The 26,726-nt window shown below is 41.5% G+C and overlaps 1 protein-coding gene across 2 annotated transcripts in view; it reads left to right on the forward strand.

Moving 5' to 3' along the window:
• The window catches only part of RNGTT (RNA guanylyltransferase and 5'-phosphatase), a 258,807-nt gene extending 239,713 nt beyond the window's left edge, over nucleotides 1–19,094 (forward strand). For both annotated transcript variants that reach the window (XM_075554782.1, XM_075554783.1), the window contains 2 exons: nucleotides 16,763–16,886; nucleotides 18,221–19,094. In XM_075554782.1, coding sequence (XP_075410897.1) covers nucleotides 16,763–16,886; nucleotides 18,221–18,384 — 288 coding nt within the window. In that variant the 3' untranslated portion in view covers nucleotides 18,385–19,094. The remainder of the gene's footprint in view (nucleotides 1–16,762; nucleotides 16,887–18,220) is intronic.
• The last annotated feature ends 7,632 nt before the right edge of the window (nucleotides 19,095–26,726 follow it).

The raw sequence follows: 26,726 nt of genomic DNA on the forward strand, positions 1-26,726 counted from the left end.
GACATTAAACGCAAGGGGCTGAAATTGGCCATTTAATCAGATCACTGTATGATTTAATATGCTGGGAATAACACAATCAAGAAGAATGACATGTGGTGTTCCTTGTCATAAAGGACATTGCAAAATCCATCATGAAGTACAATACTATCTGTGATAGAATTATATATATCTACCTTCAAAGAAATCCAATCAATAACAACTATTATTCAAATTTATGCACCAACCACGAAAGCTAGTGAGGAAGTAATGAAAGAATTCTACAAAAGACTTCCATCTGAAATTGATCAAACCAGCAATCAAGATGCATTTGTAATTATTAGCCATTGGAATGCAAGTGTCAGAAACAAAGAGGAAGGAATGGTAGTTAGAAAATAAGTTGGTCCTGATGGAAATGAAGCTGGAGATAGCATGATAGAATTTTGCAAAACCACCGACTTCATAACAAACACCCTTTTCTAACAGCACAAAATACAGCTATAAACATGGACCTCCTCATATGGAATTAAAAAACAACAAATTGACTACTCCTGTGGGAAGACATAATGGAGAAGCTCAACATCGGCAGCTTAAACCACACCAGGCAGTTCAAGACACAGCTGATGAAGATTAAAAAGAGTCCACCGAGAGCCAAAATATCACCTTGAGTCTATCTCACATGAATTTCGAGAACATCTCAAGAACAGAATTAAGGCATTAAACATAAATGACAGAAGACCCAATGTGCTGAGGAAGCTCATTTATAAAGAAAGTAAAAGGTCATTAGAAAGACAGGATCAAAGTGGATGTCAGAAAAGACTCTGAAACTTGTTCTCCGTTGTAGATTAGCTAAAACTAATGGAAGGAATGATTCAATGAAAGATCGACAGAAAGCTTCAAAGGGCAGCTTAAGAAGACACAGCCAAATATTATAATGAAATGTGTAAAGACCTAGAATTAGAAAACCTAAAGGGAAGAACATACTCAGCATATCTTATATATATATATATATATATGTATGTATGTATGTATATGTATATATCATTTTATTGGGGGCTCGTATAACTCATCACAATCCATACATACATACATGCATCATGTCAAGTACATTTGTTGCCATCATCCTCAAAACATTTACTTTCTGCTTAATATCAGCTCCTCATTTTCCCTCTCCCTCTCTGCTCTCCCCTCCATCGTGAACCCTTGATAATTTATAAATTGTGATTATTTTGTCATATCTTATACTGTCCGATGTCTCCCTTCACCCACTTGTCTGTTGTCCATCCTCCAGGGAGGGAGTTATATGGAGATCCTTATAATTGGTTTCCCCTTTCTACCCCACCCTCTGTCCACCCTCCTGGTATCGCCACTCTCACCACTGGTCCTGAAGGGATCATCCGTCCTGGATTCCCTGTGTTTCCAGTTCTCTCTGTACCAGTGTCCATCCTCTGGTCTAGCCAGATTTGTAAGTTAGAATTGGGATCATGATATTGGCAGGGGGAGAAAGCATTTAGGAAAGTTGTATGTTTCATCCCTGCTACACTGCACCCTGACTGGCTCGTCTCCTTCCTGTGACCCTTCTGTAAGGGGATTTCCAGTTGCCTACAGATGGGTATGGGGTCCCAAATCTGCACTCCCCCTCATTACCTGATCCCTTCGACACCTCATGATCACGCAGGCTGGTGTGCTTCTTCCATGTGGGCATTGTTGCTTCTGAGCTAGATGGCCACTTGTTTTCCTTCAAGCCTTTATGACCCTAGACACTAGATCTTTTGATAGCCGGGCTCCATCAGCTTTCTTCACCACATTTGCTTATGTACCTACTTTGTTTTCAGTGATCTTGTCAGGAAGGTGAGCATCATGAAATGCCAGTTTAATAGAACAAAGTATTCTTGCATTGAAGGAATACTTGAGTGGAGGCCCAATGTCCATCTGCTACCTTAATACTAAACCTATAAATATATGCACATGATCTGTTTCCCCATCCTCCTATATAAATATATTTACATATGTACATGCCTTTATTTAGACCTCTATAAATGCCCTCTACCTTCTAGCTCTTTCCTCTATTTCGTTGTACTTTCCTCTTGTCCCACTATCATGTTCAGCCTTCATTTGGGATTCAGTAATTCCTCTCGGTTACTTTGCCTGTGATCTATCCCTACTAGGCTTCCTGCACCCTCCTCACGATCGATTTGGATCACTTGTTGTTCCATTGACCCTGGGTTTAACAACACCACTTCCTTTCTCCCCACCTCCCCCTTTCCTATGTCCCCTGGAGCCATTGATCCTGTTGTTTTCTCCTCCAGATTGTTCATCCAGCCTATCTTATTTAGACAGACCTGCAGAGATAATAACAGCTCAGCATACCTTAAACTGAAGAAAAAAACCAAGGAAAAAATGCAAACCTGGAGTTGCATTCTTTAAAGGTACTCTAGGCAAAATATTGAGTGATGCAGTAAGTATCATGAAAAGATGGAAAGAATGCACAGAGTTACTGTATCAAAAACTGGTCTGCATTCCACCATTTCAGGTGGTCACATATGAGCAAGAACCAGTGATGGGGAAGGAAGACGTTTAAACTGCACTGAATGCGCTAGCCATAAACAAGGCTCCCGAAACTAATGGAATACCCATTGGGATGTTTTAGCGTGGAGATAAGGCACTGGAAACACTCGTGCACGCCAGGAAATTAGGAAGACAGGTAGTCGGCCAACTGACTGGAAGAGCCATATTTGTCCCCATTCCAAAAGAAAGGTGACCCAGTAGAATACTCAAAATATAGAACAATGTCATTGATGACACACACACAAGTAAAGTTTTGCTGAGATCATCCGACATTGATTGTAGCAGTACATTGACAGGGAGCAGTACATTGACAGGGAGCTGCCAGAGGTCTGGGCTGGATTCAGAAGAGGACGTGCTGATGTCAGGTGGATCTTGGCTCAAAGCAGAGAACACCAGAATTTGTTTACTTGCATTTGATTGACTGTATGAAGGCATATGACTGTGTGGACCATAATAAACCATGGATGCCCTTAAGAGGAATGGGTATTGTAGAACACTTCATTGTGCTCATGAGGCTCTTGGAATCTAGAGATAGTTGTTTGAATAGAACAAGGGAATAGCACATGGTTTAAAATCAGGAAAGGTGTCTGTCAGTGTTGTACCCCCTCACCATACTGGTTCAGTCTGTGTGCTGAGCAAATCATCAGAGAAGGTGGCATCAGGATCAGAGGAAGACTTATTAACCTGTTACCTGCATATGATACAGTCTTGCTTGCTGAAAGTGAGGAGGACCTGAAGCACTTGCTGATGAAGACAAGGATTGCAGCCTTTTGTATGGATTGCAATTCAATGTCAAGAAGACCAAAATTTTGTAGAGAACATCCTTTATTTTTAATTCCTTTAAGGTGTTAAGATCTGAAAATCCTTTTTTCATTATTTTTGAACACATTGCTAATCAATGCTTAAAGTTTCTGACTCATACACCCCTCTGTTTTTCCTTCCTCTTTCTAGCTTGCTCTCATGCTCTTATGTAAGTCAGCTTCTTCTAAGTCCCAACCTAAATAACATTTTAGACTAACTTGTCTAACACAAGAAGTCGTCTGTCTCCCTGCATTAATCTCAATTATGTTCTCTGTGTTCCACATAGCTTTTACCACCATTTGTAATTATTTACATGAATCTTGTCTGTTTTCCCCACTTGTCTGGTTTTCTCGTTTATGACTACAAAATAATGCTTGTTAGATGGGAGGAACATTTGGTCAGGAGACCCAAAAAGCAGATCAGAGATAAAATTGTGAGGGTTATCCATATATATGACGTGGCATTTAAAGCTATAGAAGTAAATGTGATTGCCTTGGCACATGTGTAGGAAAAGAAATGAGCCCAGTGACAAGCCCTTTAACTTTAGCAGAAGCCAGCACAGAAGCCTGAGAAGGCAAGGATGGCAAAGCTAGAGGAGGAAGACTAGATGGTGTGCTCTGAGGCCTGGAAGAGAGGCGTCACTGTGGCGATGCTGGGAGGGCACAGGAGATAGTATATCTGTTGTATTTAGCAGCACAGAGGGTATTGGTGGGCTAAGAGTTTCACTGAGGCCGAGAAAGTGAAAGCCACACCGAAGGAGAATGCCAGTCGTCATTGTAAACATCGAAGCAAACAGATACTTGCCCAGAAGATGCTTACTATCCAGCAAAGCTACCTTTGGTTTAATTCTGTCGAGCAGCAAATACTTACGTGCCCACTTAGGTGTTTAACAGCTAAGTATATTTTATAAAGTTTACTTTTAACTAGAAACATTTACTTGTCTTGTCTCTTGATTGTGTGGAACAAGCTATTTAAAAATTAAGAACAAATGAAGGAGAAAAAATAGCTTGTTTCAAGGATGGTTTCGTGTGTTGACTGCTTTGGAGCCCTGTGTTGTTGTGTCCACCATTTTTGCAGTTGCCTTAGATAAGGGATTGACCATCTCTCCATACAAGTCATCAGCTATAAGAACGCCAGGTGCTCTGTTAGACTGAGACCAACATCTTTGTCGTACAGAGGTTTCTGTACCTGTATTTGCTTTCTTCCACATTCACTTCCACAAACTTCCAGGCCCTGTGTTAGGTTGTAGGATATGAAATGATAGTGTGGCATTGAAGAGGAAAGCGCGATTTGATACTTTTTACTTGTCAACTCAGCTTCCCCACTTTCCAGGGTATGATTTTGGGAGCCTTATTCTCCCTGACTATAAAAGAAGTAGTAAGTAATTCTTGTATCATAAAGATGCTGGTTTAAATTAAATGAGATCATGCATGTTAATATCTATATATCGGTTATTTAGACAATTCCAGAAAGTTGATATGACCTGGCCATTAAAAAGAGAGAAGTGAATGAAGAATGTTTCCTTTTCTTTCCTCTTTTCCATTGTTCTCCAATGTCAAAAGGGGAAAATATGATTTTTAATCCAAGATAACAAAGACTCATAATGGCATTGCCTGTTCTTAGGCACCCAGAAATAAAAAGCTCAAATGCAGTATGTTTATTCAGTTGACAAACTGAAGATTCAAGGAAACTTCAAAAAGTTTGGGGTCGGGGAAACTTATTTTTAAAAATTCCATTGTCTTTTACTTCTGTTTTTCCACATATGTCTTGAAGCTTCTTCATAGTTAAACATCAAAATCTTGTACTTTGTTTTGGGGGAGAAAAAGGAAGTGGAGGAGAAAGGGGCGCAGACTGCCTTATGATAGTACTGGCTTTATATAAGCAACCATCAAAATACAAATTGATCGCTAAGTGGAGTTGATAAAGTTGAAGTTCATAGTTCTCGAATTCAGTCCACATCTCTTCTCTGAGAATCTACTATTGACAGTAAAGAAAGCAAGTTGTGCTGACAGTGGGGAGGAGAGATCAGTGAGGAGTACACATTTTAATGCTCTAGAATCAAAGTTAATTAAATTAACATGATAGAAATTCTTATTTTATACCATGATCTCAGAGTTTTTAAACTATTCTGGTTGATTTCTAGCAGGTGCTAGATACAAACTTCTGTGTGGGTTAATAGACAAAGGTCTGGGGAAAGATGAATGGAAAAGACCAGATTTTCTTATTTCTGTGTTCTCATACACAGCACCACTAAAGTCAAAAGAGAGGGAGGTAGGAGTCCCTAACCCAGAATGTATTCTAATTTCAACAAACATAAGCTATCCGTGTGTGTATATACACATTTTATCCATAGTAATAATACTACATGCAGTGTGCTGTAGCATGTAATTTTCTGATGTTCTCCTCAAAATTTCACTCACAGATGTTCACTGTTAATGATTTACTATTCAAACAGAGCAGTGTAACAGGCTGTGCAGACTAAGCAGAGTTTTGACTTACATAAAACCAACTTAGGGTCGTTAGATGGATGGAGCCCCATTGCAAGTCCTATAACTGACCGTTCCATTTACTAAGTAGAGAAAGCCAAACAAATGTTTCTGCCGTAACAATTCAGGAAGCATGTGTTGAAGACTATAATGTTACAGTAGGACTAGGCACCGCCGCCTTCATTTCCCGTTCCATGTTTTTTACGTGGTCCTTGATTTTTACCAGACTGACTGCTGAGAACTTAACTTTCCAAAGATATGCTTGCATCTGAAGTGTCATCTGTAGGACTGACACTCTGAACTCCCTTGAACTAGTAGTTTGCACAGTGTCCAACAGATGTCACTGTGTTTCCCTCAGAATGTTAAACTGCCTCACTGCACTTTGGGGCTTGAGAACATAGGGCGTCATTTCAAGACTTTTTATTTTTCATTTCAGAGTTTTATCTCTTCATACTTATATATTAAAATAGCCTAATGTTTATCATCTTTTATGAATCAGAAAACTTGGGAAATACAGCAAAGCAGAAAGAAGAAAGCAAAACTGTTTCCTAATTCCACCAACTACAAATTGCCACTATTACCATGTTGCTTAAGGAGACCTGGTGGTGCAATGGTTAAGTGCTGAGTTTTGAACAGAAGCTATGTGGTTTGAACTCACCTCACTGGCCACTCTGTGGGAGAAAGCTGTGACAGTCTGCTTCTGTACAGATCACAGCCTGGGAAACTCTTTGGGGCAGTTATACTGGGACCTAAAGGGTCGCTATGAGTCAGAATTGAATCCGGTTTTGACATGTTTATTTGTCCCCCCTTTTAAAAGATTAAACCCTTTAATCAAATATAAATCCATAATCATATTAAAATTTTGATTCTTGCATCAGATTACATAAATCGCACAATTACATATAATGCAATACTTACATTTTTGAGGTTATAACTCCAAAAAATGTATACAAGTGATTGAGATAATTTGCTTAGTAAGAGTAAGTACAATACTCTTTAGTAATAAATAAAGCTTACATTTCCACGTACCTACTAAATATATACATATCTAGATCTGCAGCATTTTTTTATACTGCAAAAATACAAACCATCTGGAAGCTTCCAAGATTAATAGGCTCAAATGTGTCATTGGTTACAGGCTTCAATTGCCATGTAAGCATGGGTTTTTGTGTTGTGTTTTTTGGGTTTTAGAAAACAAGTGTATGTAAAGATTTGGTGAGCCTGATTTTACTAGAAAGGGGTCATCTGTATTTCAGAGTGAGTTTCGTAACCTGAAGGTCTGGCTTGTCTATAATGCCCCTTAAGGTAGACAGTGTTTTTAATGGGCTACTTTTTATTAGTAACCTGCCTGACTAAAGGACTAAAGACTCATCATTCACACAGAAGACTCCTGCTGCTGTGTTTCTAGCCTTGAAAATGGAAGGTATATTATTGATACCACACTCACTGCCATTGAGTCAATTCTGTCTCACGGCGACCCAGTAGTTCTTCATTATCCTGCTGCCATCGACTTGATTCCAACTCATAGCAGCCCTATAAGTCTGAGCAGAACCACACTGAAGTTTCTGAGACTTAAAGTCAGCAGACAGTCTCATTTTCTCCCAAAGAGCAAAAGGTGGGTTGAAACCACTGACCTTGCTGCTAACAAACAGTTCAGCATATAACCCGCTACGCCACCAGGGCACCTTCTCCATGACAGAGGTCTAGTCAAGGAACTTTATTTCAAAGTGGTAGGTCTGGCATGGTTTTTAAAAGAATCGCTTGGCAAGTGTTTTACTTGCTCTAGTAGAGAGAGGCGCTTTGTAGTTTCTGTCCCGCCCTGAGTGAGCTGGGCCATAGGCTGTATACATACTGTGGGGACTTTAGGCTCTGCTTTTTCTAGGAGCACAGCATCCTTTTAGGCCACCCCAGAAGGATTCTATGGGGAAACTCTTTAAATGAACTGGGCTTTACCTCAAACTGATTTGTAACCGATTTAAGGAGCTGGCATAATCCTTGGGACTTAAAGCTGAAAAGCCCTGGTGTGAGAAGAAGCAAGTCTCGGAGTTATGAAATTGGTGGTTTTGGGACTTTGATTTTCATCTCTCGACTTGAGAATGCCGAATGAATGGTGGCTTAGGATTACCATATATTTACCACTTTATTGCTTTCTTAGGACATGTATTAGTCTGGTAGACATGGTTCTGTTTTTGTGAATGAATGATACCAAGAGTTTTGCCCTACCACCGGGTAACCCCATTGTTAGTACAAATAATGTCCAGTCACTTAGGAGTTTAATCTGTACCAGTCAATAATTCTGGTATTGCGATCTGAGAAGCTGGCTTTTACTTATTATATTTTCCTTTTCTCAATAGTGTTTAAAATGCTGTACCATCAGTTAAATTAATGGCACTATCTATAGAATTACCTTATTTATGCCCCAAGGAGATGATTGATAATGTACTCTGCCATAAAATGAAAGTGATGTCTCTAGAGCAGGCGTCCTCAAACTACGGCCCATGGGCCACATGTGGCCCTCTGAGGACATTTATCCGCCCCGCCGGGTGTTTTTTGCCCCGTTTTTTTTGCTTCAAAATAAGATAAGTGCGGTATGCATAGAAATTGTTCATAGTTTGTTTGTTTGTTTTTAAACTATAGTCCAGCTCTCCAACGGGTCTGAGGGACAGTGAACTGGCCCCCGTTTAAAAAGTTTGAGGACCCCTGCTCTAAAGTGAACCAGAGACATATGTAAATCGTAGATATAAGAATGGATGTGGGCTTTGTGCTTACTTCTAGCCCCAGCCTAAGAACAATTTGTTCTTATGACACGGCCCTGTCAAATACCCTCATGAAGAGATCACTGTGAAGATATGGGTGTTATAGCAACGTGTAGTGAATAAACCAGATTATGCCCACCTTTCAGAAAGGAAAAACAGCTTAGGTCTTGAGAATCTTCAAACAAGCAACCAATCTAAGTGAGGCATCAACTAAGTCCACATGGAAGAAGCATGCCCAACCTGTTTGATCCAGGGATTGTTAATAATAAAATCCAAATATCAGAGCTTAAATTGTGACCATATGGCTTACAAAAGGCTATGGTTCAAAGTAGAAACACAAAATCCATTTGCAGGATCCACACATGGATTAAGCCGCCAGTGAATCCCCTCTGACCACAGTTGAATGATGTGTACAGCCTTGCTATCAGGCAGAGATCATGGTAAAGTTGATTATTGCAGATGTAGTTAGGTTAAAATGTAATACCTTCATTTGATCTCTCTTCGACCCTTTTTAAAATTGCTTCAGTTGTTAATATTTTCTGCCTTTTTTTTCAATTGAGGTTTTTCTATGTTTTGTCTTTTATCATTGTTGGGTAATTTTATGGGTGTGTTTGCTTCCTGTTCATGGTTTATGTGAATTTCTGTGTATGAAATCTGAATAGGTAAATCTACAGAGACTAAATGGATTCATAATTACCTAGGGACATGGCAGGGCAGGATGGGGAGAAAGATTACATTATGGGACCGGTGAATATATGTCAATAAAACTACTTTTAAATATGTTAAAAGGTAGCATGTCCCCAAGGATATACAAGGTTAGGAAAAGAGGAGAAATGGAAATGGGAATTAACTTGGAGGAAATGAGATCAAAGTGGATACAATGAGGAGATTAAAATGAATGAGTTGACCCCAGATGAGTATAAATTGTTGAAAGTTAAACTCGTAATCTGCTCTATAAACTTTCACCTAAATCACAATAAAAAGCTTTAGAAGTTTTTAAAAATTAAAATAATGATGCTATTAGTAGGTCACTACCCTGCTGTATTATTACAGTTCTAAAAGACACCTAATAATTGAAATTTAAGCTTTTCATATTGTGCTGACACCACGCGGAAAACTTTGATAACTTTACCTGTTGTTTTTCCTTCATCCATGTGTGCCATCAAGCGGCCGCGTCTCACTGAGACCATGTGTGGCAGATTGCCACGTTTTTTCTCCCACAAGAGGGCGTGGGCGCAAACTGCTAGCCTTGTTGACAGGCAGCTGAGCCTTAACCATGCCACCACCAAAATTTCTGCTTTCCTGAACCTTGAAAACAAGGTTTTTGCTTAAGTTCATCTACTTGAGATGTTTTTGTGTTTTGTTTTTAAATCATTTTACTGGGGGCTTGTACAACTCTTATCATCATCCATCCATCCATCCATTGTGTCGAGCACATTTGCACATATGCTGCCATCGTCATTCTCAAAACATTTGCTTTCTACTTGAGCCTTTGGTGTCAGCTCCTCATTTCCCCCCTCCCTCATGAACCCTTGATAATTTATAAATTATTATTATTTTGTCATATCTTACACTTCCCAATGTCTTCCTTCACCCATTTTTCTGTTGTCCATCCCCAAGGGAGGAGGTTATATGTAGATCCTTGTAATCGGTTCCCCCTTTTCTACCCTACCTTCCCACCACCCTCCCAGTATTACCACTCTCACTCCTGAAGGGGTCATCTGCCCTGGATTCTTTGTATTTCCAGTTCCCTGTGTACATCCTCTGGTCTAGCTGGATTTGTAAGGTAGACCTCTGGTCTAGCTGGATTTTTAAGGTGGAATTGGGATCATGATAGTAGGGGAGAGGGAAACGCATTTAAAAACTAGAAGAAAGTTATATATTTCACCGTTGCTACCCTGCACCCTGACTGGCTCATCTCTTTCCTGTGACCCTTTTGTAAGGAGATGCCCAGTTGCCTGCAGGTGGGGTTTGGGTCCCCAATCTGCACTCGCCCTCATTCACAATGATAGGATTTTTTGTTCTTCGATGCCTGATACCTGATCCCTTCGACACCTCGTGATCACAGAGTCTGGTGTGCTGCTTCCATGTGGGCTCTGTTGCTTCTGAGCTAGATGGCCATTTGTTTACCATCACGCCTTTAAAACCCCAGATGCTACATCTTTTGATAGCCAGGCACCATCAGCTTTCTTCACCACATTTGCTTATACACTGGTTTGTCTTCAGCCATTCCGGGAGAAATGGGAGGGGGTGGGGGATGAGGGGAAAGGAAGTGGTCTTAACCAACCAACAGACAAGGGAACAACAAGTGATCCAAAATCAATGCCAAGGAGGGTGTAAGAGCCCTGGTAGGGATTGATCAAGGGCAAGGTGACCAAGAGGAATTACTGAAACCCAAATTAAGGCTGAGCATGATAGTGGGACAAGAGGAAAGTAAAAGGAAATAGAGGAAAGAACTAGGAAGCAAAGGGCCTAAGGTCTAAATAAAGGCATGTACATATGTAAATGTGTTTATGAGGATGGAGAAATAGATCTATGAGGATGGAAAAATAGATCTATGTGCGTATATTTATAGGTTTAGTATTAAGGTAGCAGATGGACATTGGGCCTCCACGCAAGTACTCCTTTAATGCAAGAACACTCTGTTCTACTAAATTGGCATTCCAAGATGCTCATCTTCCTGACATGATCACTGAAAACAAATGTGTGCATAAGCAAATGTGGTGAAGAAAGCTGATGGTGCCCAGCTATCAAAAGATACAGCATCCTAGGGTCTTAAAGGCTTGAAGGTAAGCAAGCAGCCATCTATCTCAGAAGCAACAAAGCCCACATGAAAGAAGCACACCAGACTGTGTGACCATGAGGTGTCAAATGGGTCAGGTATGACCCCCAACCGTAAGATTATTTTTGTTGCTATTTCATAAGTGCAATTTTGCTACTGTTGTGAATCGGGCGACCCCTGTGAAAGAGTCGTTCGAACCCCAATGGGGTCCTGACCCATAGGTTGAGAATTGCTGCTCTAGAGCAGTGTCTAATATGACACTATAGAGCTGCAGTGGTGGTGGGGGGTTGTCACCACAACATAAGGAACTGTATTAAAGGGTCGCAGCGTTGGGAAAGTTGAGAACCACTGCCATAGAGTGTCTCATATTATCAGAAAGTAAATGCTAAAAAAAAAAAAAGAGAGAGAGAGAGAGAAATTTTTCTTTTTAAAGTAGGAGAAGGGAAATTTCCTAAATATGGCTTTTAAGATACTGGTGTAACTTGAAAGCAAAAAACTTACTTTTTGGTGGCTTTAATAAATGTTCACAAATTTGTTGTTACTCTTCCCATGAAGCAGAACTTAATTCCTCTCTTTTGAATGAGGCTGGACTTAATGACTCTCAACTGGCCCATAAGAGTACAGAAAGGGAAAAAATAAGTATCTTTACAGTGGAGACACCTTAATTTCCTAAGTTTTCAAGGTTAATATCACCAAGCATAAGTCATGTTGATATCATCTACCTTAGATACAATCAGTGAAATGGGAACTTCCTGTGGCATGTTTCTAAAAATTCTATGACTTCAGTCTAATCATGAGGAATTGAAGAGCATTCTATAAGACGTCCGACCAATGTTTGTCACAAGCAGGGGTCCTCAAACTCTTTAAATCGGGGACCAGCTCACTGTTCCTCAGACCCGTTGGCGGGCCGGCCTATAGTTAAAAAACAAAACTGTGAACAAATTCCTATGCACACTGCACATATCTTATTTTGAAGTAAAAAAACAAATGGAGCAAAAACACCCGGCGGGCTCAATAAATGTGGGCCGCATGTGGCCCGCGGGCTGTAGTTTGAAGTTCGCCTGGTCAAGAGCCTGAAGGAATGGGCGAGAAACAGCCCCAGATTCAAAGAGGTAAAATGACTACACTCTCTGTAATGTTCTGATTTGGGTCCTAGAACAGATAGAGATGTTAGTGAAAAGCCTGATGAAATGTAAATGAATCTCTTCTTTGGCAATGGTGTTATACCGATGGGACTGTATTAGAATTGACTAGTGTACCCTGACATGTAAGATACTGACATTAGACCAACCTGGGTAAGGCACTCTGTGCTGTCTTCACAACTCCTTGGAAATCTAAATTTATTCTAAGATTAAAAGTTAAGAAAAAGCAAACAACTCCTCCTTGGTGAATTTCATTTGAAAGATACTTGCTATTTTAAAATGTCTTCTGAGAACATTAGTTTAGAAGAATCCCCCTCCCTCCCCAAAGCCTTGGTGTATTCTCCCCATAACAGATGAGCGCTTTCTTACCTGCTGCCCTGTCATGCGACAGAGTGTCACTTCTCCAGCACTCGTCTCCCCTATTACAGCTTGATTTGTCCAGGTTTGTCAGCCAACATGGATTCTGTGCCTTTTGTGACTTGAAAACGTTCTTAGCACTTACCTTAGATACTCGCGTATAGGCTGAGTTTTCAGCACATTTTTCAATGCCGTTTTGGTGGTAAAATTAGGTGCCTCTGCTGATATTTGGGTCGGCTTATACTTGAGTATGTACAGTAGCTCAACAAAAAGTACTCAGTTAAAAAAAGTGGCAGAATGAAGCAACTGAGACTTTAGCTGGCTGTGCTGTGGGTTTTAAAGTGCAGGTATCAACTTTGAACTTCTCATTCAGATCTTCAGAGGTTATACATGGAGTTTCTTGACTATCTCTTAATCCCTGAGTATTGGTGAATTCACCTAGTATGTTGTACTTCATAAGAGGTCTGCATAGAAAAATGTTTCTAATAGAGAATTAAGAATGGTATGTTGCTATTTACCCTTTTAAATACTATCTCATTAATTCAATGTTAATTATGGGTTTAGTTATAAAATCCTGATTTATAAATACTTTATTCTTATTTTTTCCCCTTTTTATTTATTTATTTTAATGATTTTACTGGGGGCTCTTACAGCTCTTAAAATGTTCCATATTCCTCTTCTTTTCCAAGCTCACATTAACTCGTAGTAGAATAGCAGTTGATTTAGCAGGTCTAGTAGGATCTTGTTTTAGTAAATAATAACACACAGTCAGCTCAAGGTGATTACTGTTATAGGTACAGTGTAGAATTTGGACACTAAAATTTAACCTCTCCACTATTTGTCAATCATTCTCGTGATCTGGCCATTAGTCTTTAGTTTGCACACATGTGGGAGGTATTTTTTATCAGTAAGGTTTATTATACTGCCTAACCCATGAGTATCCTGCAGTGTGTTCATCTTTGTAATATATTAGGATAACTCAAAAAATAATACTACTAGGGTCCCAGTGCAGACACGCACAAGTTATTCCAAACAAAACATACTTAAAACTGTCTATGATTAGTGAGTGGCTGTAGACACGCTCTCTGAATAATACACTTGGCTTACTAGGGTGCCATTTTCTTTTCAAGATACTTTTTATGCTATGGAGGGACATGATTATGAGGTCAAGACTAATAACAAATTTTTAACAAAGCTGGACTGGGTAACTGAAACTTTGAAACAAGTTTATGGTAATGCCGCCCAAACAGACAACAGTTTTCAGACAGAACAAGTATTTTTAGGGTTGTCAGGGATACCCCAAAGATGAATTCAAGGCAGAGAGATTAGCTCAGGAGGTTATGGTGACTGTTTTTTTGGACTTCCAAAGGGATAATCCTGATAAGATTTTTCTCAAAAGACACGGGACTTTCATGGAGCCTTATTAGGAAGATAGTTTAAGAATATTGAAAATTGCATTGGTGAGAAAAATACTAGGAAAGTTTCATGAGGAATTTCTCTCCCCATCTTAAGAGTGATTATTCTTCAATGGTAGCAAGGGCTATCCTACTCAAAGATTTTGCTGAGAAACGTTACCCTATCCATCCGACAGCACTGATCTTGCCCCATCAGATTTCTTTTGTTCCCCAAACTCAAAGAAAGCTGAAAAGGAACACAATTTGAGTCTCATAAGGATGCCGAAACGGCCGTGTGACATGTTGAATGAAAGTTTCTGTGATTTCATAGTAATAGACTTTGGCATACAATCATAACTGGAGCTATCAGTGATGAATGATGCACCGTTCTTAACCATGATGATGCATTAAGGTTAATATGGTGGCAGGTACAGGCATGTTCAGGAAAGCCCTGACTCACAGATTGATAATACATGTCCAAGCAGATACAATGAGACTTTAGTTAATACTACTATTTAATTGCTACAGTTGGGCTGGGCAACGCATAATTTATAGCAATTCTGAAACTAGGAACAGAAGAACTATAAACTATATGGCACACTTGCTAAAATTGCTATTCAACCAAAGTGCAGCCTGCACATAGTTGACTAGCAAGCCATTTGTGTAAAATGCATGACATGTACTTGACAGCTGTTTTCAAAATATGCATTTGTTGTATTAACGTGTTTTAAAATTTATAAAGTTGTTTGTAAGCAAGCAGCTTAATTTCCTAAATTTATATTTCATAAACCATTTTCCCCATTATATATGAGAGGGCTGCAAAAAGTTTGGGGGGGGATCCCTTATCTTTTCATTCAGTTTTTCCATGACCTTTTTGCAGTGCTTTCATACTGTGTGTCCAGCGCTGTCATTTAGTATCTTCCACATGAGCTAATGAATCAGGAGTTCATTTGCCTATTTTAGAAATTAGGAAATGGAGCCTTTCTAAGTTTAGAAACTTAACTGTGTTTTGGGTTGCATATGATGGGATGCCATAGTGACCCTTTGGGGCAGTGTCGCCCTGCCCCTGTGGGTTTCTGACACAGGAACTTGGCACCGAGGTGGAAAGTGCTGCTGTTGTTGAACTGCTGATGCCCCCGGGGCTGTCGGAATGGGCTCAGTGCAAGCAGTTTGGTTTGGTTATGGTGCGTTAGAGGTGTTGGTTGCCTAGTATTTGGATATAAGTAATGTGTCAAAACTAAAAGTAAGTGAATCCCTAGGAAGGAAGTAGGGGAACTTGATACTAGATAATGAGTATTTGAGAATAAATGTAACAAGTTTACTAAGTGGGACATCTCTTTTTGGAGGGCAGGGTACAGATTGAGTTCTGCAGACACTAAATATATTGGGTCTGTTGAATTTGGTGAATATGCAAATATTCCAATCAAACGTAACACTCATTAAGGGAAAAGGAATACAATCTAATAGTTTGCATGAAGACATGTGTTTGTCTGATCTGTGAGTTGAAAGCATCTTTTAAAAATTTTCTTCCCTTCATATTCCTAGGTGGTAGCGAATATATGGGTAGAAAAATGAGAACGTTTCAAATAATGCTAATGAAGTTAAATGATTGCAATCTACCGTATTGTGAAGAAAAGTTGTTATCTGTGAAAGCGGAGGACAGAATTAAAATACTACCCTGACTGGCATTTGATTTCAAAACTGCAAAGATAAGCTAGGTTCCTGTTTATGAAACCCATCTTCACAGTCTGATGAAATATCTTTTAAAAGGCTCTATCGTTACCATGGATACTTGCTAGCATTAATAAAGAAAGTTGTAATCCATATTCAATCATCTGAGGTGAAGTCACCAAAAAACCCACCAGTGAGAGGAAAAGTAGTTCCATCTCCAGATTTATACTAGTTTGGGAATGTAATGCAAAAGTAGCCCAATGGCACCGTTTGGCTCATGATCACGCTTGAAAGGCAAAATGTTTAGGACACACATCGCCTCAATTCGATCCTGGTGCTGCTTTTCTCTGTGCAGCTTTTTCTTTCAAAGTGTACAAGGAAGTCCTCAGAGTTTAGCCTGGGAATTTGGGTGAGGAGGCCCGCTGGAGTCGGTGCCATGTCAGCAGCACACGGGCTTGTTGAGAGCCGGGGCCACACACAGTGTTGAAGGCATTGGTCCCCTTGGTAACATCTTTGCGTCTGGCCCAGAAGTGGCTGGTTTATGCTTAGCTACTTTTAATTGCTATATATTGACAGCCGCTTTCAAGACTACGTCTACAGTGTCGGATAAGCGAGCGTGTGCACCCAGGAAGGCGGAGGCTTGATTGGACACTCAGCATGACAGGGTTGTTCCGCGTGAAGAGTGACTGGGGGTTTTCGGTGTCTCTGAAAGGGCTGCCATGAGCCGCAGTCAAGTCGACAGCGCTGGGTTCAATGGGTCTGTCATAGGGTAGAAGCGCAAGGCCTTTCAAATGATTTAAAAATTTTTCTCAATTCTCTCATAAAACAGGTGACAAAAGAGCTAAAACAGTATGACAATAAAATTATAGAATGCAAATTTGAGAATAACAGCTGGGTCTTCATGAGACAGAGAACAGACAAAAGTTTCCCTAATGCCTACAACACTGCCATGGGTGAGTATGCCAACCGACCAGTGTGTGTCACGTTCAGACAGTGGAGGCGTTGGACCCAAAAGGTGTGCTCTCGTTGTTGTTCTGTGCAGTCACCCAGACATCACATTTGTTTGATGGGAGCATGGTGGGTCAGGTCTGGAGCTCATAGGATACCAGTTAGCTCGAGTGGTCTCTGTAGCCTGGTGGGCTTTGGCTTATATACCCAAGAGAGGGATTTAGAGACCGGATAATGGGCTGTATAGAACTTGAATTTGTTGAACAACAAAAGCCGGGATAATTTCAGTTCTATTCAGAACTTCAGAAACCATTGTTTGCCAGATGATAAAAGACAAAGTTATCGGAGGAATGTAATTCCCCACTCCTAAAATAGCTTCACAAACAACGGAGAACGAAGTACAAGAAAACTGTTAGACATACGTCCCTCTCCACTCCAAAAACACAACAGCCCTCTCCGAGGGAACCTTCAGTGTTTTCGTTGGGTTCAGTATGAATGCTTTGGGAATTCAAAATGGTACGATCTTTCATGGGATCAGCCCAGATTGGCGGGAGTGTATCTTGATAAAGTATTGCTGGTAGCAGTGCTGCTCTGGCTTTCTGGTCTGGTGGAGCTGAAGAAACAGGTAAAACCCCAGGTGGAAGAGTGAAAGAATTGTGAACGTTTTGAGTGCACAGTAGCCGACGGTGACTATATGATAGGTGTAGGAGAAAACAGAAATTTCCAGACTAGATTTTACAGTTGAAAAGAAAGCCCTTCCGGATTCTTGTTGGAATTAAATAAGAACCCTTCATCGGGCAGGGTAACTAAAAGTAGAAACAATCAAGCCGATGTCTTTTGTTCCAAAACCAAATAAGTAAATAAAATTAAAAGTGCTGGTACTGAATTTTCCTCATTTAAGAGGATGGTAGCTGTGGCGTTCACCGTGGGTGATTCACAGAGTGGACGTCTTCCTGAGAGAGGCTGGACTACAGCACACGTTCCCTGTGGAAATCGTGGCCGCGCGTGGACTTGGTGCAATGTCCTCTGTTAGATTCAAATCCCAGACAGGCTGTTTGAAGGGACGGGAAGGCCATAATGAAGGCGTGTTTAAACCCAACGCTCCAAGTTTTGCTTTAAAACTAGTAAGTACAGCTAAGGGAGAAGCCAGGAGCCAAGCCCTTGCTTGGGGAGCCGGGGAGTGGAGCACTAGTTGAACAGGAAGCCGGTCAGCCAATTCTGTAATCTGGGGTGCTTAGCATATGGGGATGGGAAACTTCTCCCCTCTCCCGTACGCATGGGGTGAGTCAGCTGGCTGAATGAGCGCTCACATGAGGCATGTGTCTCTCTTTGTCCACAGCTGTGTGCAACAGCATCTCAAACCCCGTCACCAAGGAGATGCTGTTTGAGTTCATCGACAGATGCACAGCCGCTTTTCAAGGACAGAAACGAAAGCACCATCTGGATCCTGATACAGAGCTCATGCCACCACCGCCTCCCAAGAGACCGCGCCCTCTCACCTAGGACCAGCTTGATCTCGGGGTGCAGGGGAGAGAGGAGTAAGGAAAAGTGTTGTCACCCATTTTTGCAGTCAGAGAAATTGAAGAGGGTGGCTGATGTCGATACACATTTGAAGTTTTTGTTTTGCGTTTGTTCTGTTCTGTTTTAAAGAAAGGTATTGTCGCAGCCTGTAAATACTGATGTCTCTGTTTCCTCTGTGCTGCAGTACTGTGTGGACTTAACACGTTTTCTCTCTCATAAACTCAGCCTTACCTTGTGGAATCTGAAGATTTGAATATCCAAAGGTGTAAACAAGATGGAAATCAATGAAAAAGAGGCCTTGTTTATATTTGGATAACGTCCATCGTTAATTTATAAAGTTAGCAACCTAGAATTGTGAGAGCATAGAACACTGTATTTTAGAAGTTGTCTTTCAACTATGGTCAATTTTCCTTTAAAAACATGTGGGCAGTGGCGTTGCACACTCTCGCTATCAGTGCCGTGGATTTCCTGCACTCGGGTTCCTGTACTGGAAAATAAAGGCACGCTCTGTATTGTCTTCAGAACTTTTTTTGGAAATGTAAAAGAAAAGGGTGGGAAGGAAAGCCCCATTTATTTGCATTGCATTCGTTTTAAAGGAAGAATCTTGTTACTGTTGTTTTCTCCCATCTGTTAGCTGTCGTTTGAACTACAACACAGAGTCCGTGCCCAGTATGCCAGTTCCAGTTACTTCAGAGCACTTGAATGTACAGCCCACTGTCCTGGGTCTCCTCTCCTGGGAGTTTTTTGTTTGGTTGTGGTTTTGAGTGCCAAGGGCGACTTCCTGCCTTAGCTCAGTGGTATCAGCACATTTGTAAATTACATTAAAGCCCACAACTCACTGATCTGTAGAAGTGATAGCAGATACGGATGATGCTGTGTTCCATCCTTTGTACCAAACGGCCAAGGAAACACTAGCTGACTCCTTTGATTAGAAGGTAATGTCAGTGGAATAGAATGGTATCACTACAAAAAGGTCTCCCACGGCGACAATGCTTGTAGGAACTAACCGTCCAGGAAACCAAGACATTCGTTTTCAGAGCCAGAGCAGCTGCTGTTGTCACACACCTGCACTTTGAAAATTGACTCGTAGGCCAGGGATCTAACGAGCAGTTAATTGGTCATTTGCCATTGTTGAAAAACTGTGCTCTGATTGATGTGTGAAGGAACTCCGAGAATGGGCCAATTCAAGGCTAATGTATTTATTTTTAGAGGTGCAGGTTTTTAAGCGTATGTATTTAAAACAAATTTCCATGCTCTGAATTTTATATATGTATACATATGTATATGCATATGTATGTGAGTATGTGCAACCGTGTATGTTTTTTTAATACAGTCAGACAGGAACATCTAAATGGGTTACCTAAAAGACCAAAACTCTGACAGGATTTCTATACAAGATAGCACAGACTAACCAAAAATGTATTTATATTCATCTAAGTTTTCATGTTTTTAAACAAGGTTTTTTTTTTTTTCCTGCAGTGCTTTTCTATAAGAAATACTAAAGTCATGCGTGGGCTTTTTCATTCGTTGTCCCCAAGTTACGTAATGTGTAGTGACTTGATCCAAAATCCATCTTAGTGATTCTTTCTTAGAGTTCAGTTATGTTTTGGGGCACTAGAGAGAGTAAAACGCCTGAGTGCAACAGTGACTTTTGAAAGAGGGAAAATTCCAAAGCTTCATAGTGTCTTTCACACAGTAAATCTCTAAAACTCCTATGCAACTCCAACAGTCTGACGGCTACTTCCCCTGGAATAGCGACTCGCGTGACGCGGTGTGTGCTTTCTTCTGAGCCTGGGCAAAGATGAAGCCCCTTTGCAGAGAAAAAGCAATCCTTTGCAATGATCCCTGATAGAGTTAAAGTGTTTATGGTAATTGTAACCTTTCAAATGCGTTCATGTGAAAAGAGCATCTCATTTTTAAAAAACATTTAGATATTTTCTCTTTGTCATTGTGCATTTTAGCAGAAGTTAAGTTTCTGAATTTATCTCTTCTTTCCAATTACAATGATGTGTAATTGTAGTTCTAAGCCCGCCTTAGGACTGAAACCCAGCTGGATCCTTAACACATTGTCACCTGCAGTTTCAGGACAGTCACCTAGAAGGACAAGAGAAAGTGCCAGAGACAGGAGTCGGGATGTCATGAATGAAATGCTTCTCTCAGCCCACTTGACAATAACTATTTTCTGAGATAGAAATTTCATAGATAAGAGTAAGAAAATATAACTCTCGAGTTCCACATTTCAACATTGTTGATTTGCATTGGGACAAGGTGTGGGTGGGGTGACTCCTGCCTGGATGGATGGTTACATTTGCTTTCCATGAAATGCTCAGAAAATGTCAGGACATTCCTTCTCTAATTGTCTGTCAGTGTGCATTGTAATAAAACTACTGATTTAAAAGAACAGGAAATGCCTCTGCTTTGTTTTACTAGTGATGCTTTTGCATCTGTTGCCCCTTTATTTAAAGGATGCCCATGCTGGCCTCAGACCCTGCTACTGGTTAACCACAGCCTGATAGACCCTGTCTGGTTAGTTGCACTCTAGCAATTACCACAAAGGCACAAGAAACCAAACAACTTGATTGACATGAGGGTGTGGTGCAGGGCAGATCTTTATGTAATATTTATGATGTTGCTGTTCATCCACTTCATCCTAACAGTCTACTATATCAGAACATATTCTGTTACATCAGTAAATATTCTGTAGTGATAAAATAATAAGCTATCAAAATTTTTAGTTCACTATTCATTTTGGGGAGAGAGATAAGGCTCGTCCACCCCTGTAAAGATTTAGTCCCAGACACTATGTAGGGTCACTCTGGTAGTGGGTTTGGTTGGGGTACACTTAAAAAAAATTTTTTTAATAATTTTATTGGGGGCTCTTAACAACTCATCACAATCCATACATGCATTCATTGTGTGTCAAACACATTTGAACATTTGTTGCCATCATCATTCTCAAAACATCTACTTGCTACTTGAGCCCCTGGTATCAGCTCCTTATTTTTTCCCCTCACTTCACCCTCATGAACCCTTGATAATTTATAAATTATTAATTTGTCATATCTTACACTCTCCGACGTCTCTCTTCATCCACTTTTCTGTTGTCCGTCCCCCAGGGAGGGGGTTATATGTAGATCCTTGTAATCGTAAACCCCTTTCTACCCCACCTTGCCTCCACCTTCCGGTTTCGCCACTCTCAGCATTGGTCTTGAAGGGATTATCTGTCCTAGATCCCCTGTGTTTCCAGTTCCTATCTGTACCAGTGTACATCCTCTGGTCTAGCCGGATTTGTAAGGTAGAATTGGGATCATGATGGTGGGTGGGGAGAAAGCATTTAAGAACAAGAAGAAAGTTGAATGTTTATTTCATTGTTGCTACCCTGCACCCTCACTGGCTTGTCTCCTCCCCGTGACCCTTCTGTAAGGGGATGTCCAGTTGCCTATACATGGGCTTTGGGTCCCCAATGTGCACCCCCCGCCCCATTCACAATGATAGGATTTTTTTGTTCTTTGATGGCTGATCTCTTTGACACCTCGTGAACACACAGGCTGTTGTGCTTCTTCCATGTGGGCTTTGTTGTTTCTGAGCTAGATGACCACTTATTTACCTTCAAGCCTTTAAGACCCCAGACACTATATCTTGATAGCCGGGCACCATCAACTTTCTTCACCACATTTGCTTATGCACCCATTTGTCTTCAGCAATCATGTCGGGAAGGTGAGCATCATAGAATGCCAATTTAATAGAACAAAGTGTTCTTGTATTGAGGGAGTACTTGAGTGGAGGTCCAATGTCCATATGCTACCTTAATACTAAACCTATAAATATATGCATGTAGATCTATTTCCATCATGATATATAAATATATTTACATATGTACATGCCTATATTTAAACTTCTATAAGTGCCCTTTGCCTCCTAGTTCTTTCCTCTTGTCCCACTGTCATGCTCAGCTTTTCTTTGGGTTTCGGTAATTCTTGGTTACATTGCCCTTGGTCAATCCCTACCAGGCCTCTCACACCCTCCTTGCTGCTGATTTTGTATCACTTGTTGTTCCCTTGCCCCTGGGTTAGTCAACACCACCTCCTTTCCCCTATCTCCCCCTCCCCAATGTTCCCCTGAACCATAGGTCCGTTGTTTTCTCCTCCAGACTGTTCATGCAGCCTATCTTATCTAGGTAGACCTGCAGAGATAATAATATGCACACACACAAAAACACAAGACATAGCAAAACAAAACACCGACAACAACAACAAAACTAATGACAAAAAACCTGTAAATAGTTCAAGGTCTGTTTGTTGACTTCTAAGAGTGCCCTCCAATCAAGTTCCATGGGGTGCCAGATTCTATCCTTGGCACTCCCTTGGGACCTCCCTGCTCTGCCTCATGCCTTTAGTGTTTTGCCTTATTGTGGTGGGGTCAGACCAGGCACAATCCCGACACCGTGTCTCTAGTGTTGTCCCCTGTAGGGCTATGGGTCAGCAAGGGACATCGTGTCTTGTTGTGGGGCCGGCCATATGGTCCTCTCTGTGCTTTGGCTGCTCTGTGCGGAGATACTGTCCTCAGGCCTGGTGGGCCAGGATGTGCTCCACTCTCTTCCTCTCCCGGAGCTGCAGCTCCAGTGCTGTCCTCTAAAGTAAATTCTTCTTTGGGGAGGGGCAGCTGTCCACGTCGTTGAGATTGGGGCTGGGCCTTCAGACCCCTCCACTAGCCCCCTCCCTCTCCATGCTGGCATGCTGCATTCACATCCCAGAACACCGGGCTTAAATCTGGTTCCTCTTTCCCTGTGAAGATATAAACAATACCCTCCCCTTGGGGTGTACTTTTATAGCATGGAAGTTGCTATTGGTACAGGTTAAAATTATACCACCTTTTGAACAAAATGCTATGTTGTATAAGCATTCCTGGATTGCGGTGAGTGCTATTGCTAAGTTGATCTTGAAGTTAAGTTTGCACCTAAATTACAATGGTTACTTAGGTACAGTTGGTATCTAATGTCTGTTAGTGAAATAGTTGTCTTAGTGTATAGCATAAAGGGTACCTTTTATAAAACAGTTAAAGAAGCACTTCCAGATGCACCAAAGCATCTTTCACATAGTACAACCACTTATTGCCGTGCAGTCAGTTCTCACCAGAGCCACCCTGTAGGCAGCCTAGAACTGCCCTTGTGGGTTTCCAAGACTAACTTCACCCGAGTAGAAAGCCTCGTCTCGCTCGCTCTCAGAGAAGATGGTGATTTGGAAATGCTGTCTTTGTGGTCAGCAGGAAACATGCAATTCATTAATAATAAGCTTTGATGTGCATCACAAGGAAGTGTCAGTTTGTTACCAGAATCCATTATGTGTACCTTGGAATTTTTAATGTAGTAGGCTTTATGGGGGTTGGCTCTTAACTAGGGGGGACTGTATGTAAGTCAGATGTTGGTGGCCTAGACACTGCCTGTATCTAGTTTCTTTCTGGCTGCAAAACCTTGAAAATCAAGAAACAAATACTCTCAACTGGGGAAATCAATGATGTGGTGTAGAGCAAGCTCTGGGCCTGACCAGAGATCATGGCTAAGTTCTTCCTCTCATTGGCCCTAGAATCTTTCTACAACCCTTTCTTCCGTCTTCCCTCCCTCTCTTCTGTCTTCACTCCTCCCTTCTCTCTCTCTCTCTCTCTCTCTCTCTCTCTCTCTCTCTCTCTCTCTCTCTCTCTCTCTCTCTCTCTCATTCTCCAGGTGTACAATATATACACATTTATATAAAATAAATCCAAGAGATTTGGTTGACATGTGGCAAGGCACATTTTTGTATATATTTAAAATACCGGTATTGTACCAGATCAAGTGGAACCTTTCCAAGCCTAACATTCTTGTGTAGAAGCCTTTGCCTTGTGAATATTGGTTATTCACAATAATACAAAATTACCGTTAGATCTCACCACATACCATTATGGCTCTAAAGGCAACCACCCTGTGCAGGCAGGTACGCATAACCCCCATTTTGTCCATGAGGCATCAGAGACTCTGAAAGTCTGCTCATTTCCTCAAGGTACTACAACTCATGAGGCTGAGCCCCAAGGGTCCGTCTTCCTCCCTCTGCACCCTAGCTGAGTGCACTTCAGTACTCCCCGAGCTGTGGCAGACCCTGCATGGAGAACTGAGCCTCTGCCAAGGGTCCCACTCCATTCCAGTACTGTATTTGGTGCTAATCCCATCACTGGCTTGCCCAATATGAAAGGATGAAGTTGAGAGCCTGGAAGTAAATACATTTCAGGGCTTTATTTGACAAAAGTATAATGTGACTGATGCGTCAGCTATGGGGATGGGGGGAGAGGTGGTTAATCTCACTGAGGTTGCAGTTTCCAAAAATATAATAGATAAAAGTCAATGGTTAAATTGCATACTGGACCAACATTTCCCTGACTGTCAGACAGCTGGTTGTCAAGGTTAGTGTCCACCTTGATGAATGCAGATACGTGTGCCAACTTCCCAGCCACTCTCCTTGGCTCTGATGTTAGCCACTGACTGTGTGTGATGAGTGAGAGGCAGGGCCACCGATCCTTCAGAGTTCACATTTAAAAGATTTAATTTCATAAAATACAGAGACTCTTAACCACCCTGGTGGTAATCCTGAGTGTGACTCAGAGTAAATGTTAGCTGTGTATTAAAGTTTATCATACCTAGAGTGTCTACTAGAGAGATTAAAATGAGTAATTTCCTAAGAATTACAGGCCTACAATATAAAGCAAATTTTATGCAAAACAATGTACCGCTTTGGGTACAAAATTACTGACATAATTAGACTGCCAGAGAGGTTAAGAAAGAGAGTATTTCAGAATGAAGAATGGGTCTTTATATAGAGTAAATTTTGTATATGAAAGATCGTTACATCATCTCTGGCTTCTCTGTTTCAGCCCAGACTGGTGAAAACGTTCATGGACCAGTTTTGGGAAGCAACATATATGTGAAAGTGCAGACAGGAGTTCATAAGCAGGGAGAGGGGAACAGCCCTTGCTTTCAGAGTTAAAGGCTATTTTCATAACTGGAGTTGACTATACGTACTACAATCACATCACACCAGCTAATTAGGACCACAGAAAAGGCGAGCCCTGGCGATAGAAGAGAGGTGAAAATGCACTTATCCAAACATTTGAAGGTCAAGAAAGTGAACTGGGCTGTTTGATGTGCCTGGTACCTGGTACCTGGCACAAGAGGTCCATCACAGCCCAGCCTCAGCCTGAAAGCCTGTGTTTGAATCTCATCCCTGTGCCAGGACAGGAGTGTGACACCACGAGTCTTGGAACGCCGTGTCCTCTAATCAAACCCAGACACCTTTAAGCAGCTAGAAAAAGCCCAACTCCCTTTGGTCTCAAGGTCAAGAAGCCTTCCTATCACCATCCTCCGGGTTGTTAGTTGTGTCAAGTCCGTTTTGACCCCTGGCAACCTTGTATAAGAAGTCGAGCTTCTCCGCAGGTTTTTCATGGCCCTGCCTTCAGAAGCAGATTGCCAGGCCTGCCTTCTGAGGCACCTCCGGATGAATTTGAACCAACGGCCCCTTGGCTAGTAAAGTGCCTAAGCATTAGTGCTGCCTACCACCCCTGAGAGAGAGCCTTGTAGTCAGTCCTATGCTTACGGGTGTGTTTGGGCCTGCCCTTCAGACAAAGAGCTCCCGAGAGAAGGCATTAACTCATCTTTATGATCCAAGCACAGTGCTTGGCAGTAGAAGCCACTCTCACGGTGAGTGTGTGGGTGCGTATTTAAGGTAGGCGATCCGGATGCCCCTGTGTGTGTGTTATGGAGACGTAGGCAAGAAAGATGTCTGTCTCTGCACCTGTCTCGGGGTGGTCGTGTGTGGCACAATCATCGTTGTCACCAACGCAAAGCATTAATGACAGCTTTTCCCCTAAGAAAGTCCTCACAGGCCATTTCCACTGCATCTTGTACTTAATCCTGATTAAAAGTATCTTGTTTTTTCTTGCCTTTTGCACTGAAAATGAGCGCTTCTGAGGAGCCTTCTCCGCAGGAAGGATCTTACGGACATGCCCTGGTCTCCTCTGAGGGAGCAGGGGACGAGCCCGTGGGGATCTCGGGTCTTATTTTGTAGTGTGGTGTCACCGCGTCACCACATCTTTATCTGGAAGGCTCTTGCTCCTGGCCCGACCACCCCCACCTCATATTCGAAGTTTTCAACAAGAAGTCCTTTGATAAACTGCTGAGGTTCTTGGGTTTATTTTAAGAATGAATTCCACCCTGTGATCCCACAGTATGATTCGGTGCTTCGAGCCATGTCTTTAGAATGAGGACGGCGAAACTTGACCATTTCTGTCGAAATTCTGCCTCC

The sequence above is a fragment of the Tenrec ecaudatus genome, chromosome 7 (assembly GCF_050624435.1).
Source record: "Tenrec ecaudatus isolate mTenEca1 chromosome 7, mTenEca1.hap1, whole genome shotgun sequence".
NCBI classification, from domain to species: domain Eukaryota; kingdom Metazoa; phylum Chordata; class Mammalia; order Afrosoricida; family Tenrecidae; genus Tenrec; species Tenrec ecaudatus.